This window comes from Salvia splendens, chromosome 9 (genome assembly GCF_004379255.2).
Source record: "Salvia splendens isolate huo1 chromosome 9, SspV2, whole genome shotgun sequence".
NCBI lineage: Eukaryota > Viridiplantae > Streptophyta > Magnoliopsida > Lamiales > Lamiaceae > Salvia > Salvia splendens.
In genome coordinates, this window is record NC_056040.1 from 9,932,140 (window position 1) to 9,946,853 (window position 14,714).

Sequence of the window (14,714 nt, forward strand, 5' to 3'; positions counted from 1 at the left end):
TCTCAAGATTGTGCAAAGCAGCAATCGCAAGAAGCACCCGAATTGAAGTGATTCTCGTAACAGGTGAATAGGTATAAAAAAAGTCATACCCTTCTTTCTGCTTAAAGCCTTGGACAACTAGGCGAGCTTTGTACTTATCTATAGTACCATCGGGCTTATATTTCCTTTTCAGAATCCACTTGCACCCTAAAGCCTTACAGCCTTCAGGCAAGTCTACTAACACCCAAGAGTTATTTCTCATGATGGATTCAATTTCACTGTTGATAGCTTCTTGCCACCACGCTGCGTCTGGCCAGACAAAGCTTCCGCCAATGACTTTGGTTCACCATCCAACATGAAAGTTATGAAGTCTGGACCAAAAGTCTTATCAATTTTAACTCTACCACGTCTTGGTTCTATATCCTCAGGACTTGACCTCGTCCTTTTTGGAGGATTAGAACTAGTGGATTCATCCATCATTCTTTCACTAGAACGATCCTCATGTTTCTTGCAAGGGTACACATTCTCAAAGAATATAGCATTTCTTGACTCAATTGTTGTTCCTTCAGCCACGTCAGGCACAACTGACCTATGGACTAGGAAACGATATACACTACTATTAAGTGCATGGCCAATAAAGATGTAATCGACTGTTTTAGGGCTTATTGCAACTTGTTTCGGATGAGGCACTTCTACCTTCGCTAAGCACCCCCACACTTTAAGGTATGAATACGAAGGTTTCTTGCCTTTCCACAACTCATAATGAGTCACATCCCTATTTTTTAGTGGAATTTTGTTCAGGATATGATTCGCTGTTAACACAGCCTCCCCCCGCATGTTCTGGGATAAACCAGAATTAATCAACAGAGCATTCATCATCTCTTTAAGTGTTCGATTTTTTCGTTCAGCAACTCCATTTGACTAGGAGAATATGGAGTCGTTGTTTGGTGAATTATACCACTTGCATGACATAATTATGCAAACGGAGCTACATACTCACCACCTCTATCACTTTGAACACACTTAATTCGACAATTAAGTTGGTTTTCGGCTTCATTTTTGAAGTCTTTAAACGCTTCAATTGCCCCATCTTTACTTCTTAATAAGTAAAGGTAACAATACATTGTGCAATCATTTATAAATGTGATGAAGTACTTTTTACCACCTCTAGTTTGCACAAATTTTAAATCACATACGTCTGTATGAATTAATTCTAGAGGTTTTGTGCTCCGTTCTACCGAGCGAAAGGGTAGCTTGGTCATTTTTGCTTCAACACAGACTTCACATTTCTTTTGTGAGTTAAACTCGTGAATTTTAGTAAATCAAGATTCACTAATCTTTTTATAGCATTTAGATTTACATGTCCCAATCTATTATGCCATAAATCAGAGCTTTCAAGCAAATAAGAGGATGTGTCATCTTCCTTATTGCTTATTCATTTTCCACGGTGAATGACCATAACATTCAGCTCAAAAAGCTCATTCACTAGGTGACCTTCACCTATGAACTTTTCATACTTGGTCAATATAACCTTTTCACACTCAAATTCTAGTGAAAATCCATGATTTACTAGAAGTGAGCCTAACACCAAATTATTTCGGATGTCTGGGATATGCAGCACATCCTTAAGGGTAAGAACCTTTCCTGATCCTAATTTTAGGAACGCATTACCCACACCAACCACCTTAGAAGAGGCTTGGTTTCTCATACGTATTTTTCTACATCCAACAGATTTGTAAGTAGAAAAAAACGCTTCTCTCAGAGCACACATGACATGTGGCACCAGTATCAGCAAACCATTCATTTGGATTATTACCATGGTCCACGTCGGAGACCATTGCGATCACCTCGTGATCTTTGTTGTTTATAACAACACGTTCAAATAATTTGCACAGTATTGTTTCCAACAATAAGTACACAATTATATTGAACCAAATGTGCATTGATATATTCATCAACCCATGCATCCCAATTACTGCTACCAAATCTAAATTGGTTTTGCTTGTCAAATGACAAACGATAAACACAATTCTCAAGAGAATGGATCTCAAGGAATTAACCATTTCGTAGCCCGTGAACATTGCGACTGTTCGTTTCTTCATTCCAGCTTCGATCGACATGATTTCAGCAAGAGTACAATATCTCGTCTTGCGATTGTGGAAATATTGTAGCTTTTTACACGCACAAACTCTTGCTATTACAAAAGAACCAAAAACTATAAGGTAAATAAAACAAAGTAAATACAATAAAATAACCAGATGCAAACTATGGTTTTCTTCAAGTCGAGTCGAGGTATTCCTCTCTCCGCAAGACGAGATACGCCCCGGCTAGTGCTCACGGATTGGCGCAACGTCCCCAAAGATGAAACGACTTTCCTCATACCGAGTTGAAGCACCTCAAACTCGTAGGCACCGGCGAACTTGAATTGGAGGCGAGAACCGAGCAATGCAATGCTCCTAAGTGCGAACTAGAATGCTTGAGAGCTAGAGAGAGGAGCGAATGATTTGTTGGTGTGTCATTCCACTCTAAGATCAAGCCTATTTATAGGCTAGAGAAAGCACTTGAAAGACCTTGCAATCAAGTTATCTCTTTATCTATAGGTCTTGGCCATATCAAAAGTCTCCCACATTTTCCACATGTTTCCAACAAGAAACTTCGCTAGAAAATGTAACAAGAGAAAGCATCACAATGACCATACAAATTCTTATGTAACATGGATTGTGGAATTATATTTGGAAAGGCTTGTTTCTGCTTAGTCTATCATTTGCTGCACAAATCAATAATGATTTTATTAAAAAAATATTGAAATATTTCAAATAATGTACACAAAATTCTCCTTATAAATGAAAAGAAACGAAACTCGCATGTTGGAATATTATAATTCAAAATACCTATAGTTAATATACTTAAAGCTCTAATCAATAATCATAATATACATAAAAGGTTTTAAAAAAAATATTTTTGTTATGGAATCGTAAAACAATCCATTCTATAGCATCGGAGTAGTACTTGACTACTTATATCTTTTATTAATTGAATGTACAAATAAATTTATTCTGAATCAAATAATTTTATAGCTCTAGAAAGGTCACAAAAAAATCAACATGTGACGTGGAAATATTTATTTCCATCTTTGATTTTTCTTATATTTGGCTACAAGACAATAAAAGGGTCCAAATTAATGTAATGGCACCACTGTCCTGACTCCTAGCTGTAATGATATGTATCAGTTTTATGACAAGTGTTTTGAGGACTTTTCAATTGAATCCAGCCCACAAACTTATTAAGTGGGAGTGATCCACAATCCTCTTTTTTCAGAATTAAGCCGTGGACTACAGATTAATCTACATTATTTTATTGATGTACTAGTAACTTCAGTTGCAATCAAATACTAAGAAGCACTTAAATTTGGATAAGTTCTGCCCCACCAAAAATCCTAAATTCTGTTGGGGACAATTTTTTTACTATTCTAGTCATATTGACTGACAGTAGACAAGTACTAGTGATTTTTGTGGGTGGCCCAAGTCCGAATTCCACTATCCAATATTATAACAAATGAGCGTGTGTTATGCTTATGGTTAACCCACATTCTTCAATTTTAAATGCAATCTCCCACCATTTTACCTGCCACTTTTCATGTCCTCTCTCATCCTTTACTAGTACTTTTTTGGGTGGTCAAAATTACCACTCATTTTCAATATAAAACATAAAGCATTGATAACATTTAATTAGTTCGTATCATTGAGTTTTGAACATTGTTTTTACTTTTTGTGACATGTTTGGCAGCCGACAGCCGTTGTATAGGGTGAAAGGTCAAATTCTGTTGATATGTATGTGTACATATATATGACCTTTTTGTTCTAGGAGTAGGATGAAAATTTGGAAACTGGCTCATGTTATGCAATTACGCAGTACTATGAATTAAAGACCAAGATAACTCCGTCATTGTTCTGATCGGATCAATCTTAAATGACCTATGTTGATGAACTATATATATAGTCTCACACTCGTTCAAGTAAAGTAAGATACGGAGATGATACACATACATAAAATGCAACACAAAATATTCACAAAATGACAATATATTTGGAGTCCATAGTGCAAATATGAGTCATGATATCATGCTGATTGTGAGGCTCCATAAACTTCACAACTAAGGATGATTTTTGTGTAAGATATGGTGGACAGAAATGCATCACCCTTAACATCATTTCATGTTCTCAAACAAACAAAAATGATAATTTGTAAATGCCAGTATGCCACACCAAAATTATTTCAACTTTTATCAAAGATGAGGTGAAAAGATATATGGAAATCCACTAGGAAATCATATATATCATCATATGTCTTCATGCACCACTTTCAAATCAAATAATTACGCCAAAATATCATGTGATGTTCTAATATTCAAATTTTATTTTTGTCGCTTTTTTTTATTCGAACTTAGGTCTGGTGTAGCAAAACTGGAAGAGCCGCATCATCTATTATTGGACACAAACGTAATAATTTTAATTTTTTAGTACTCCCTCCGTCCCGCACTACTCGCACATTTCCTTTTGGGCACGAAGATTAAGGAATGAGTGATAGACAAAGTCAACAATTACGGCTGTAGGTATAAATTGTTACTAAAAATGGAAAGAGTGCAAATAACTTGGGACGCCCAGAAAGGAAATAAGTGCAAGTAGTGCGGGACGGAGGGAGTATATGATAGCTCTGCGCCCGCGTTGCTTCTCTGGTTCTAAAAATTACTAATACAGTAATTAATAATAAATAAATAAATAAATAAAGCCATGGTTGAGTGATTATCAACTTCGGACATGATTAAATTGGAATATGATATTGGACTATTGAGATCTGGCCCAAACCAGCCGGCGGAAAATCTTGGCCCATTGAAATTAATGCAAATGTTTTTCCCGACTAAGTTAGCCCAATATAAATACACAATAATCACATACCAACTCTACTCTATTGGAAAATTTTCATTAAATTTTTTGTCACCTTTGTTTGTGGGTAGGAAGAACATTATCTAACATGGAAAATGAAAATTAATTTTTAATCGACCTCCACAGCAATTATTAAGATTTTAAAACTAGAATATTCATAATCAATCGAAATATAGATTGATTGGCCCTTTCCATCGGTATTTCCGCCGGCTTTAGCCTAAAGTAGGTTTAACCATCGAATTATTTTTAACAATTATTAGACACCCGATTGATGAGCTTAAAAAAATATAATAAACTATTTCTGCCAACCATAGCTAGAATAATTTAATAAATCTATTTTCATTTTCTTCATAACCTTTTCGGGGGCCTTTTCTCTCAAATTGGGATATCTTCATTTCTACAAATAATCAATTTCTTGTAGTAATATTAAAGAGTTCTTAATTCCTTCCCCCCCCCCCCCCCCCCCCCAAAAAAAAATAATAAAAAAATAAAAAAATACTCCTATAAAATTTGTTGTAGTATCATTTTTTAACTACTCCTAACAAACTAACCCTGAGAATTGAGATCCTCGAGAAAACAGACATGGGCACTCAAAGATTGACTTTGGCAGTGATCATCAAAAATCCATTAAACGACGCCGAATTCATACTCACGAAGCAAACCCTACCTCCCAAATTCCATGACTCCGAGTATGATTCATATCAAGATTCCGATCTTTGGGACTTGCCCTATGCACAATTATCACTTGTTGATCGCTCCTTGACTGCTAGTCAACCTCAATCTGAAGTTGAGGATAATTCTTCCGCGGAATTTTTGAATCAGTTTGATGTTGCTTCCGCTGTTGATCAGGTAGCCATTGCATCACCATGCAGTTTCTTCCTTTTTATTTATTTGGAATTTGTTGAGCTACATCAATGAGGGGATTGTCTGCTATATTGAATTTGAGCTGGAACTAGTAGGTAGTAGTATTATTTTAGAATTAAGGTTATTCTAGTGTTAATTGAGAAATGGATTTTGGGGCATATGATGTTTTGCAGTCAGAACTACCAGAGTTTAGCATAAAGTTGTTATGTTATCCCTAAGCTCAACCTTCCCTGGAAATGGATGAATCATCAACATCCTGTAACCACTGTTCTGCAGAAAATTCTGCTTTTCCTTTCATTATTGCATTGTTACTTATGATCATTATGGATGTTTTGGTTGTAATTTAGGTATGAAAAGTATTTAACTTGCGATATACGTTCTGAGAAAGTGGAGGTCATGGCTAATTTCACAGTCAGGCATTTATGTTTAGATCTAAATGGCTTTTGTGTAGGCGCTCAAACAAGTGGGATATGATAAGACCACAAACGTAAAGTGGAACCTCTTCAAGGTTATAGAGGAGCCTGAATTTGGACCGGGGCCTCCAGTCAAGACTCTGTATATTGCCGGAGGATCAGAAATTAATGATTGGAAGTTAGGAGGTTTGTTAGTATTATTTTTGCACGCAGTGTCCGCATCTTTGTTGGCTGATGTGTGAGGGGAATTTCAATTTCAGAGAAATTGAGTTACCCTATAGTATACTAGTATTGCTTAGGAGAAGAATGTAACTCCTTTTTTAATGAAGCTCCTGAATAATCCTTTTTTTTTGGACCTGAGTCAAAAAAATATGCTTCTGATTATTTTTACCACCACAATTTTTACTTTCTTCTCTAGAAGGACATGCTAGTTTCTCCAACAGAAAGTTAATGTGTAATCTATATGCAATGCTATAGTGTTTTGTTTGAATTGTATTTAATCCAGTGGCTTGCTTATTCACAAGAAGGCTTATATAGTATTTACTCCATACAGATTGCTCAAAGTGGATGAGCACCCAAAGTTGTGCAGATCAGCTTCTGGAAGTGAAACCTCATAACGATCGTATAGGGCCATTAGTTGTTGTCGGTCTTCTGAATGATTCACTTCAAACTAGGAACTTGCATACTCCTTCCACCTTGAGATGTCAGGTAGAGTTACCACTATTTTCTCTGATCGGTATATTACTACATCAGCACAGCTCTATATTCTCCAAGTTAGTTTATATTACCAAAACATGAAAGAAAATACTGTGGTCGCAGAATTTCAGTTCCTTTCTCGTTTGGCAGGAATACCCTCCTGGCGTTAATATTGTTCCCATGAAAAGCAGAACAGCAAAGCCTTACCACACTACAAACTTGATTGTCTTTGTGCCTGGTACAAGTGATGATGACTTTGGTGGAGGTGATTTTCTTGCACGAGGAGATGCTCTCATTGTAGATCCTGGATGCAGCTCCATTATGCACAAAGAGGTATCAAGTCTTTTACATGATATTTAAACAAAATTAATGTCTTCTTTTGCGTTATGATGTGCTTTGCACTGTCAGCTGGAGCAAATTGTTACTGCACTCCCACGAAAATTGTTTGTGTTTGTCACCCACCACCATCACGATCATGTGGATGGTAAGCGTTTTATACAGCATTGTTTGTGCCTAATGTTTTTCGTTTTTTGTTAATATTTTGTGGTCAGTCAACTAACAGTAGTCTTTCCACTCAAAAAAACTAAACTAGTAACAGTAGCATCATAGTCAGAAACTTGAAGACTAAATCTAAGCTTTCACTTCTCACCATGGCCTGTTTTTTTTATTTTTTTTATTTTACAGGTCTCTCGGTTGTCCAGAAGTCCAATCCCGAAGCTACTCTTTTGGCCCATGAGAACACAGCTAGAAGAATTGGTAAAGGTACGGTTCTTTCTACTTGGTCTATATTCCACGTTTGTGAAAAACTTGACACACATGTGATTATTAGACACATGAAATCAATAAAATTTGTTGCTGACTTATCAGCAATGCTTCCGATGTAGGTGATTGGTCTCTGGGACATATTCCAGTAGTGGGATCTGAAGAAATCTGTATTGGTGGTCAACGCTTGAGATTCATATCTGCTCCGGTGAATTTTGTGCCTAATGCCTTCTGTGTTTCTTTCGTGTTTACAGTTCCTAATTTCTGTGCCATGTACTGTGTGATTTTAACCGAAGCTTCTCTCCTTCGAACTAACTGTGGTTCATCTTTTCATGGTGACCTCTAGGGTCATACGGACGGCCATGTTGCATTACTTCATGTTGCTACTAACTCGTTGATAGTCGGGGATCATTGTGTAGGGTAAGCTTTGTCAGATAAGAATCTGGATGCAGTTATTACGGATTGTTTATTGTAAATAGATACATATACAGAGAGAGATGCATGCACTTGAAAATACAATATTGGAAAATTTGAATCTCGACATCCATATATAAGATTGAATAATACAGTGAAAGATGAACTGTAGACTAGCTAAGGAAATTCTGTTTCTGCATATTTCAAGTTGACATGTACTGATGAAACCTGTGTTATTTCAGCCAAGGAAGTGCACTCTTGGATATTTCGGCTGGTGGGAATATGAGTGTAAGTTTTCTAGGAATATCATCTCTACAATTTATTTCCATTAAAATCGAGATCTTATTGAGTTGCAAGTTGTTTCTTTATCAGGATTACTTTGACACGACATACAAGTTTATGGAGTTGTCTCCGCACGTTTTAATACCAATGCATGGTAGAGTTAACATGTGGCCGAAGCATATGCTCTGTGGGTATCTCAAGTAAGAATCCTTTGACAGTACATAGCCCCATAGACTGTTGAGCCATCGACTATTTACCAATTCTTTCGTGTCATGTTATGGATTTCCAGAAACCGCAGAATGAGAGAATCTAGCATCTTAAAGGCTATAGAAGAAGGAGCGAAAACATTGTTTGACATTGTAAAACATACATATCGTGAAGTTGACCGCAGTCTATGGATCCATGCTGCATCAAACGCGAGACTCCATGTTGATCATCTAGCCCTGCATAATAAATTGCCACAGGTAACATGAGCTTATCTGAAAGTTATCTCCTCTATGTCCCACTTTTCAAGCACTATTTTTTAAAATATTGCGTCGAACATTTGTCTACTTAGTACTATCTGTAGCCCACGCCTTTGTAGATCTCATGTCATGCATTATGTGGTTCGTGTCATAAACTACCTCTTCAAGATCTGCACAAGAACATAAAGATTCTACTAATCTTACCGGTTATATCTTGCTCACTAAATTGGAATCAAAACTTTCCTCTCAAATATGCAGGACTTTTCCCTAGAATATTACAGAGGCAGTGTAGCTGAATTTGCAGCAAGTATGGATAAAATATGAGCACGGCGAAAGCTACTTGTTTAAGACCTTGCCGACCTTATATACTCTTAGGTCGGTCTACTTATTACAAATAATCAGGATGAATATTGCTAGCTGATTTAAATTTCTTCAATATATTCTTTCTGAAATGAAGCTAATCCATGCTTTTTTCACAACACACATGAGAAAGCTAATCCTCCCCTCATTTCTCTCTTTATAATGGCTTTAACACACTAATAAACACAAAATGCACTACAAAACACACACTATTCATGTTCACACCAATACTTTCCATGCTTTGTCGTTACAGGCCCTCGACTCGTGCACTCAAGATCCTCTATTCCAAGAACAAATTCATTCTCAAAACAACCCTCATTAATTCCCTCCAAAAAAATCATGGTTGTAAATGAAATCTCCCTACGAATTCGAAGAGAAATCAGAGATGGGAAATTTCAAGTTGCCACAACTATAATACTTTCATTATCAATTACATTCATTGTCTTAGTTTTGGGCATGATCATCAACGACCACTTCAAAAGATTCGTGCTCTACGAGGATCTCTCTCTCTCCTCTCTCAACGCATTCCCTCCCCTCATTTTTCCTTCCTCATCTCCACAATGCACATGCACGCAGCGATGCAACCTCTCGCGCACGCCTGATATGCTTTGGCACTCGATGAGCGACGAGGAGCTCATGTGGAGGGCCTCCATGGATCCTCGTATCGCTGAACCGCCTTTCAATCGCACTCCCAAAATTGCGTTCATGTTCCTCACTAGGGGGAGATTGCCATTGGCGCCGCTTTGGGAGATGTTCTTCAAAGGAAATGAAGGGCTCTTCTCGATCTACCTCCATACATCGCCAGAGTTTGGTGACGAACCCCCCGAGTCGTCGGTATTCTACAAGCGTAAAATACCTAGTAAGGTAAAAGTTTTAGGACAATCAACTTATCGACGTTGTTTTAAGACGTGATGTGGGAAAAAGAATCAACATCAATAAATTAACCGTCCTAGTTACATATTCGGTGCCAAAAAATTACTTTAGGACATAGATCAGAAAATGAAGCAACGGTCATATTTCCGATAGTCAAGACTATGCAATAAACTTCTAACAAAATGAAGGATACAATTATAGTTATTTTTAATGTTAATTTTCTTGTATTACAGTTGGTACAGTGGGGAAAAGCGAGTATGATAGATGCAGAAAGGCGTCTTTTAGCGAACGCGCTTCTCGACTTCACAAACGAAAGATTTATTCTACTATCCGAATCATGCATCCCTATATTCAACTTCTCCACCATCTACAACTACCTCATCAATTCCAACCAAAGCTTCCTCAGCGCCTTCGACGACCCCCGCCGGATTGGGCGGGGCCGGTACAACAAGCGGATGGGGCCCACAATCGCGTTACACGATTGGCGGAAGGGCTCCCAGTGGTTCGAAGCCAATCGGAAGCTTGCACTAGCCATAGTATCGGATGTCACCTACTATCCTATTTTTAGAGACTATTGCGTGCCACCGTGCTACATGGACGAGCACTATTTTCCAACGTTGGTAACTAAAGTTTGTTCTAATTTGACGTCGAATCGGACCATTACTTGGACTGATTGGTCCGGGGGCGGTTCGCATCCAACTATGTTTAGGGCAAATGATGTGAGTGAAGAGTTCCTGAACATGGTTCGGTTCCAGTTCAATTGCACCTACAATGGTGAATTTAGTTCGGTTTGCCACCTTTTTGCTAGAAAGTTTCATCCTAATACTTTGCAACCTTTACTTGGGATTGCACCAAAATTACTAGGATTTAATTCTTGAACCTTTAAATGTTGTCTCATGGAGTATTTGGTTTTGCCATTTTATGGTTGTATGTTCAATTGGTTGCTCAAAGTAAATAAAGAAAGTGAGCATTGGTATTCAATCGTTATTACTATAGCGCCTATTTTGTGTTAGTGAAACATCAATCCAAGTCAAATATAAATACTATAAGATGATCAATTAGAGAAATTAAAATAAAAAATAATTTGGAGTGGGAGGCATATCACAACTTGATCCACAAAAACCTACTCATATTATCAATACTCAATATACAAAAGTTGAACTAAAGAAAACTTCCAAAGTTGCTAACAACAAAACGATCCTAGTTCATTCTTGCACGGCCACAGCCACAGCCACCCATCATTCACTAGCTCTGCAGGTATCCTCCGATGCCGACGGTGACTCCGACACCGACTCTAGTGCCTCGTGTGAGGGCGACACCTCCACCCCTCTCAACTCCTCTATCATCTTCACAACATAGTTGATCTTCGGCCTCTGATCCGGCGCCACCTGAGTGCACGCCATTGCGATCTGCAGCAGTCCCACCATCTCCTCTTCGATATCCTTGTACCTCATGAGCTCCAAATCGAACACCTCGGCTGTCCACTCCTCCCTCACCACGGACTGCACCCACCTAGGCAGATCTACGACCCCGCTGTACCCTTTCCCCGGCCCACTGTTGTCGATTATGGAGGGGCACTTGCCAGTCAGCAGCTCCAGCAGCAGGACCCCGAAAGAGTAGACATCCGATTTGGAGGTCAGCTTCCGGCCGTCCAAAGCTGCCTCTGGGGCACGGTAGCCATTGGATTTAGAGGCAGACGGGGCAGATGCAAAGACTGAGAGGCCGTAGTCGGATAGCTTGGCATTGCCTAGCTTGTCGATGAGGACGTTTGTCGACTTGATGTTGCCGTGCACGAGTCTCAGGGGGGGCCCTGAGCTGTGGATGAAGGCTAGCCCCCGTGCTGCTCCTGCTGCAATCTTCAACCTTGTCGTCCAGTCCAATGGAGTTCTACCGGGGCCTCGGTTGCCTGAGAAAAGGTTTCATGAATAAAGTGCAGCAACTTTAATAAAGGCAAGAGTTTATGATTAATGCAGCATGGTTTTTTTTGTGTGTTCTTTTGGCTCCATTATATGCAGTGGTCCTAACTCCACCCATGTTCTTATCAACAGAATTCCCTACACAAGATCTATTCTTACGCATTCATTGCACTAAATCCCAAAAAAAATCATGATTCATCATCACTTTCAAGAACCCGAAATAAAGACACGATAAACCGATGATCTATAACCAAACCACCAACAAGTTAGATGAGCCATGAAGCAAAAAACCCGAAACCATAAACTCTAAACCCCTAATCTTCGAACTCTTTTGCTATCCAAACCACCCCTTGGGCCGAGCTAACAACAAACAAACAAAGATGAGCCTAGAGCAACAAGAACAGAGCATAACTAGCTAAGAAACAATCGCATTTCAACACCCCATGCAAACTAAATAATGACATAGTTACACCTCCCGTGTCACTGTCCTCCACCTTTCAACAAAGATAGACCATCCCACTATTCAACACATCATGGGCCCTATGCCTTAACCTTCAACCACTAATTATTGGATTTTATGGGAACCATATCAATAATCTAAATACTAAGTGACAATCTTTGAGAAGATGTTTGGTTGCTAAAAATTAAATTGAACCGAGATTAGTTTTATGACACATACCCGAGATTTTAGTACCAGGTCAAATTCACGCAACCAAACAACACTCATAAGACTAAATACTATCAACACCATCCCCACCTAAGATAACAAAAAAACAAAAAAAAGGGCACAAAATTGCAAGACAAGAAACAACAACAAAACAGAGCCAGTCAGAGCACCATGTGACAACAAGATGATCAAAATTTCTTTCAACAAATCCAATAAAATTTTGCAATCCATAACACATCATAATTCACAATGCAGCATCATTTTAAACAAAAAGAGGTAAAAATTTCTCACCATGAAGCAACCAAAACAAGTTCCCATTAGGCATGAATTCATGAACCAACAATTTCTCATCCCTAGCGAAATAGTAAGCCTTCAATCCGATCAAATTCGGGTGGCGCAGACGCCCCAACACCTCCATCTGCTGCTCAAACTCCCTCTTCCCAGGCACATTCAAGTCCTTCAATCTCTTCACTGCAACCACATTCCCGTCATCCAAAATCGCCTTGTAGGCTGTCCCAAACCCGCCCTTCCCCAGCATCTCCGCCGACGCCCTCAGCAAATCCTCGAGCTCGAACCTCCTCTCACCATCAAAGAACACCATCTTCCCCCTCTCGTACCCGGACAGGGCAGGGTTCGGGTAAGGGCTCGACGAATACACTATTTTCTCCGCTTGCACGGAGCTTTTCTCCGACGTCAACATGCTCGAGTAGTTCCTCCAGAAATAGCAGTACAGTAGCAACGAAACTAGCCCTAGAACCAAAACATCCCCAATTATTATACCAATTATAGCAATATTACTAATTTTACTCTTGTGGGAAGTGTGCGGATTAGTCTCCGTCGGAACCGCCGTTGGAGAGGACGAAACGGTCGTTCTAGGGCTCACCGGCGACGCCATTGCTCCGCCGGGACGGGTAGGGTTACTCGAAGCTAAATCACATTTCTCCAGCGGCGGACCGCACATTGCCGGATTCCCACAAAACGACGACGCAGGGAAGCCTGAAAACGACCTAGGTACTTCACCTGCGAGCTCATTCCCCGACACGTTGAAATCCTGCAAATTCGGCAAGTTAATTGCGGAAATCGCGCCGGCGAAGGAGTTCTCCTCGAGGCGGAGAGTGAGGAGATGCGTGAGGCGGTTGACGGCGAGGGGAATTTCGCCGGAGAAGTTATTGTAGGAGAGATCGAGGCGGTAGAGCTTCGAGAGAGAGGTTAACGAGGGCGGAAAATCGCCGGAGAAACGGTTGTGGGAAATGAAGAGGAGTTTTAAGGCGGTGAGGTTGGAGAGATCCGGAATTTGACCCGAGAAGGCGTTTTGCTTGAGGCTGAGGACGCGGAGGTGGGTGAGGGAGGCGATGGAGGAGGGGAGGGAGTTTTGGAGGTTGAAATTTTCGAGGACTAAACGGGCGACCCGGTCGCGGATGCAGGAGACTCCGGCCCAGGAGCTGCATGGGTCGGAGGTGGAGTTCCAGGAGGAGAGGATGGAGTTTTGGGGGTCGGCGGTGGATTTGAAGAGGAGAAGAGGGGCGGCGTCGGGATGGTCCGACGCGGCGGCGTGGTGGAGGAAGAGGAGGAGGATGAAGACGGCGGTGGTAGGGTTTGGTTTTAGCTTTGGTGATGGTGCCGCCATTGTTGGTAACGGTTTGGTTGTATAGAGAGAGAGAGTGATAAGTGAGGAGAGCTGGAGTCTGAAGATAATAATGGAGGAAGTCAGGAGTGGTTATGGAGTTCGATTCTAATTAATGAAGCTGGTTTTAGATTATAATTTTTTTATTCAATTATTTCTTTTATTTTTTCAACTTTTTTTTACATCAGATTTTCTATTATTTCTTTGTTTTCATTTAAATAAAAATATGGTATAGTATTCAATTTGGATTAAATATCGTTTGAGTTTAAAATTCCGTATGGAATGATTGGGTTTTTTATATAGTACTAAACTAGTTTTAAATACTAAATACCAAACACATTATTATAAAATAACGCATAGGTCATTACAACTTTATTCGTAGTTCATTATAGGGAATTCAAAGATTTAAAAATAATGACGTCATCTGGCATGATTTAAAAATCTAAAGTTCATTATA

At 39.5% G+C, this 14,714-nt stretch overlaps 2 protein-coding genes across 4 annotated transcripts; one reads left to right on the forward strand and one right to left on the reverse strand.

Moving 5' to 3' along the window:
- Positions 1–5,448: 5,448 nt before the first annotated feature.
- LOC121748644 (glycosyltransferase BC10-like) lies at positions 5,449–10,937 on the forward strand. 3 transcript variants are annotated; one of them, XR_006039503.1, is made up of 13 exons: positions 5,449–5,771; positions 6,238–6,385; positions 6,753–6,907; positions 7,046–7,228; positions 7,304–7,379; positions 7,580–7,657; positions 7,780–7,865; positions 8,004–8,077; positions 8,314–8,359; positions 8,444–8,553; positions 8,643–8,817; positions 9,076–9,192; positions 9,431–9,531. XR_006039503.1 is itself a non-coding variant. In XM_042143119.1 (12 exons), exons 1-12 carry the CDS (start codon positions 5,505–5,507, stop codon positions 9,139–9,141), a joined length of 1,464 nt encoding a protein of 487 aa, XP_041999053.1. In that variant the 5' UTR covers positions 5,449–5,504; the 3' UTR covers positions 9,142–9,278. The 3 variants fall into 3 exon arrangements, 2 of the variants coding, with proteins under 2 accessions (XP_041999053.1, XP_041999052.1); XM_042143119.1 differs by lacking the exon at positions 9,431–9,531 and having other exon boundaries at positions 9,076–9,278; XM_042143118.1 differs by lacking the exons at positions 5,449–5,771; positions 6,238–6,385; positions 6,753–6,907; ... (5 more) ...; positions 8,314–8,359; positions 8,444–8,553 and adding an exon at positions 10,284–10,937 and having other exon boundaries at positions 8,676–8,817; positions 9,431–10,041.
- A 164-nt stretch (positions 10,938–11,101) lies between these two features.
- On the reverse strand, positions 11,102–14,339 carry LOC121747787 (probable leucine-rich repeat receptor-like protein kinase At1g68400). The gene is made up of 2 exons (XM_042141905.1): positions 12,925–14,339; positions 11,102–11,956 (listed from the first exon to the last, which is right to left on the reverse strand). Exons 1-2 carry the CDS (start codon positions 14,258–14,260, stop codon positions 11,289–11,291), a joined length of 2,004 nt encoding a protein of 667 aa, XP_041997839.1. The 5' UTR covers positions 14,261–14,339; the 3' UTR covers positions 11,102–11,288.
- Positions 14,340–14,714: the final 375 nt, after the last annotated feature.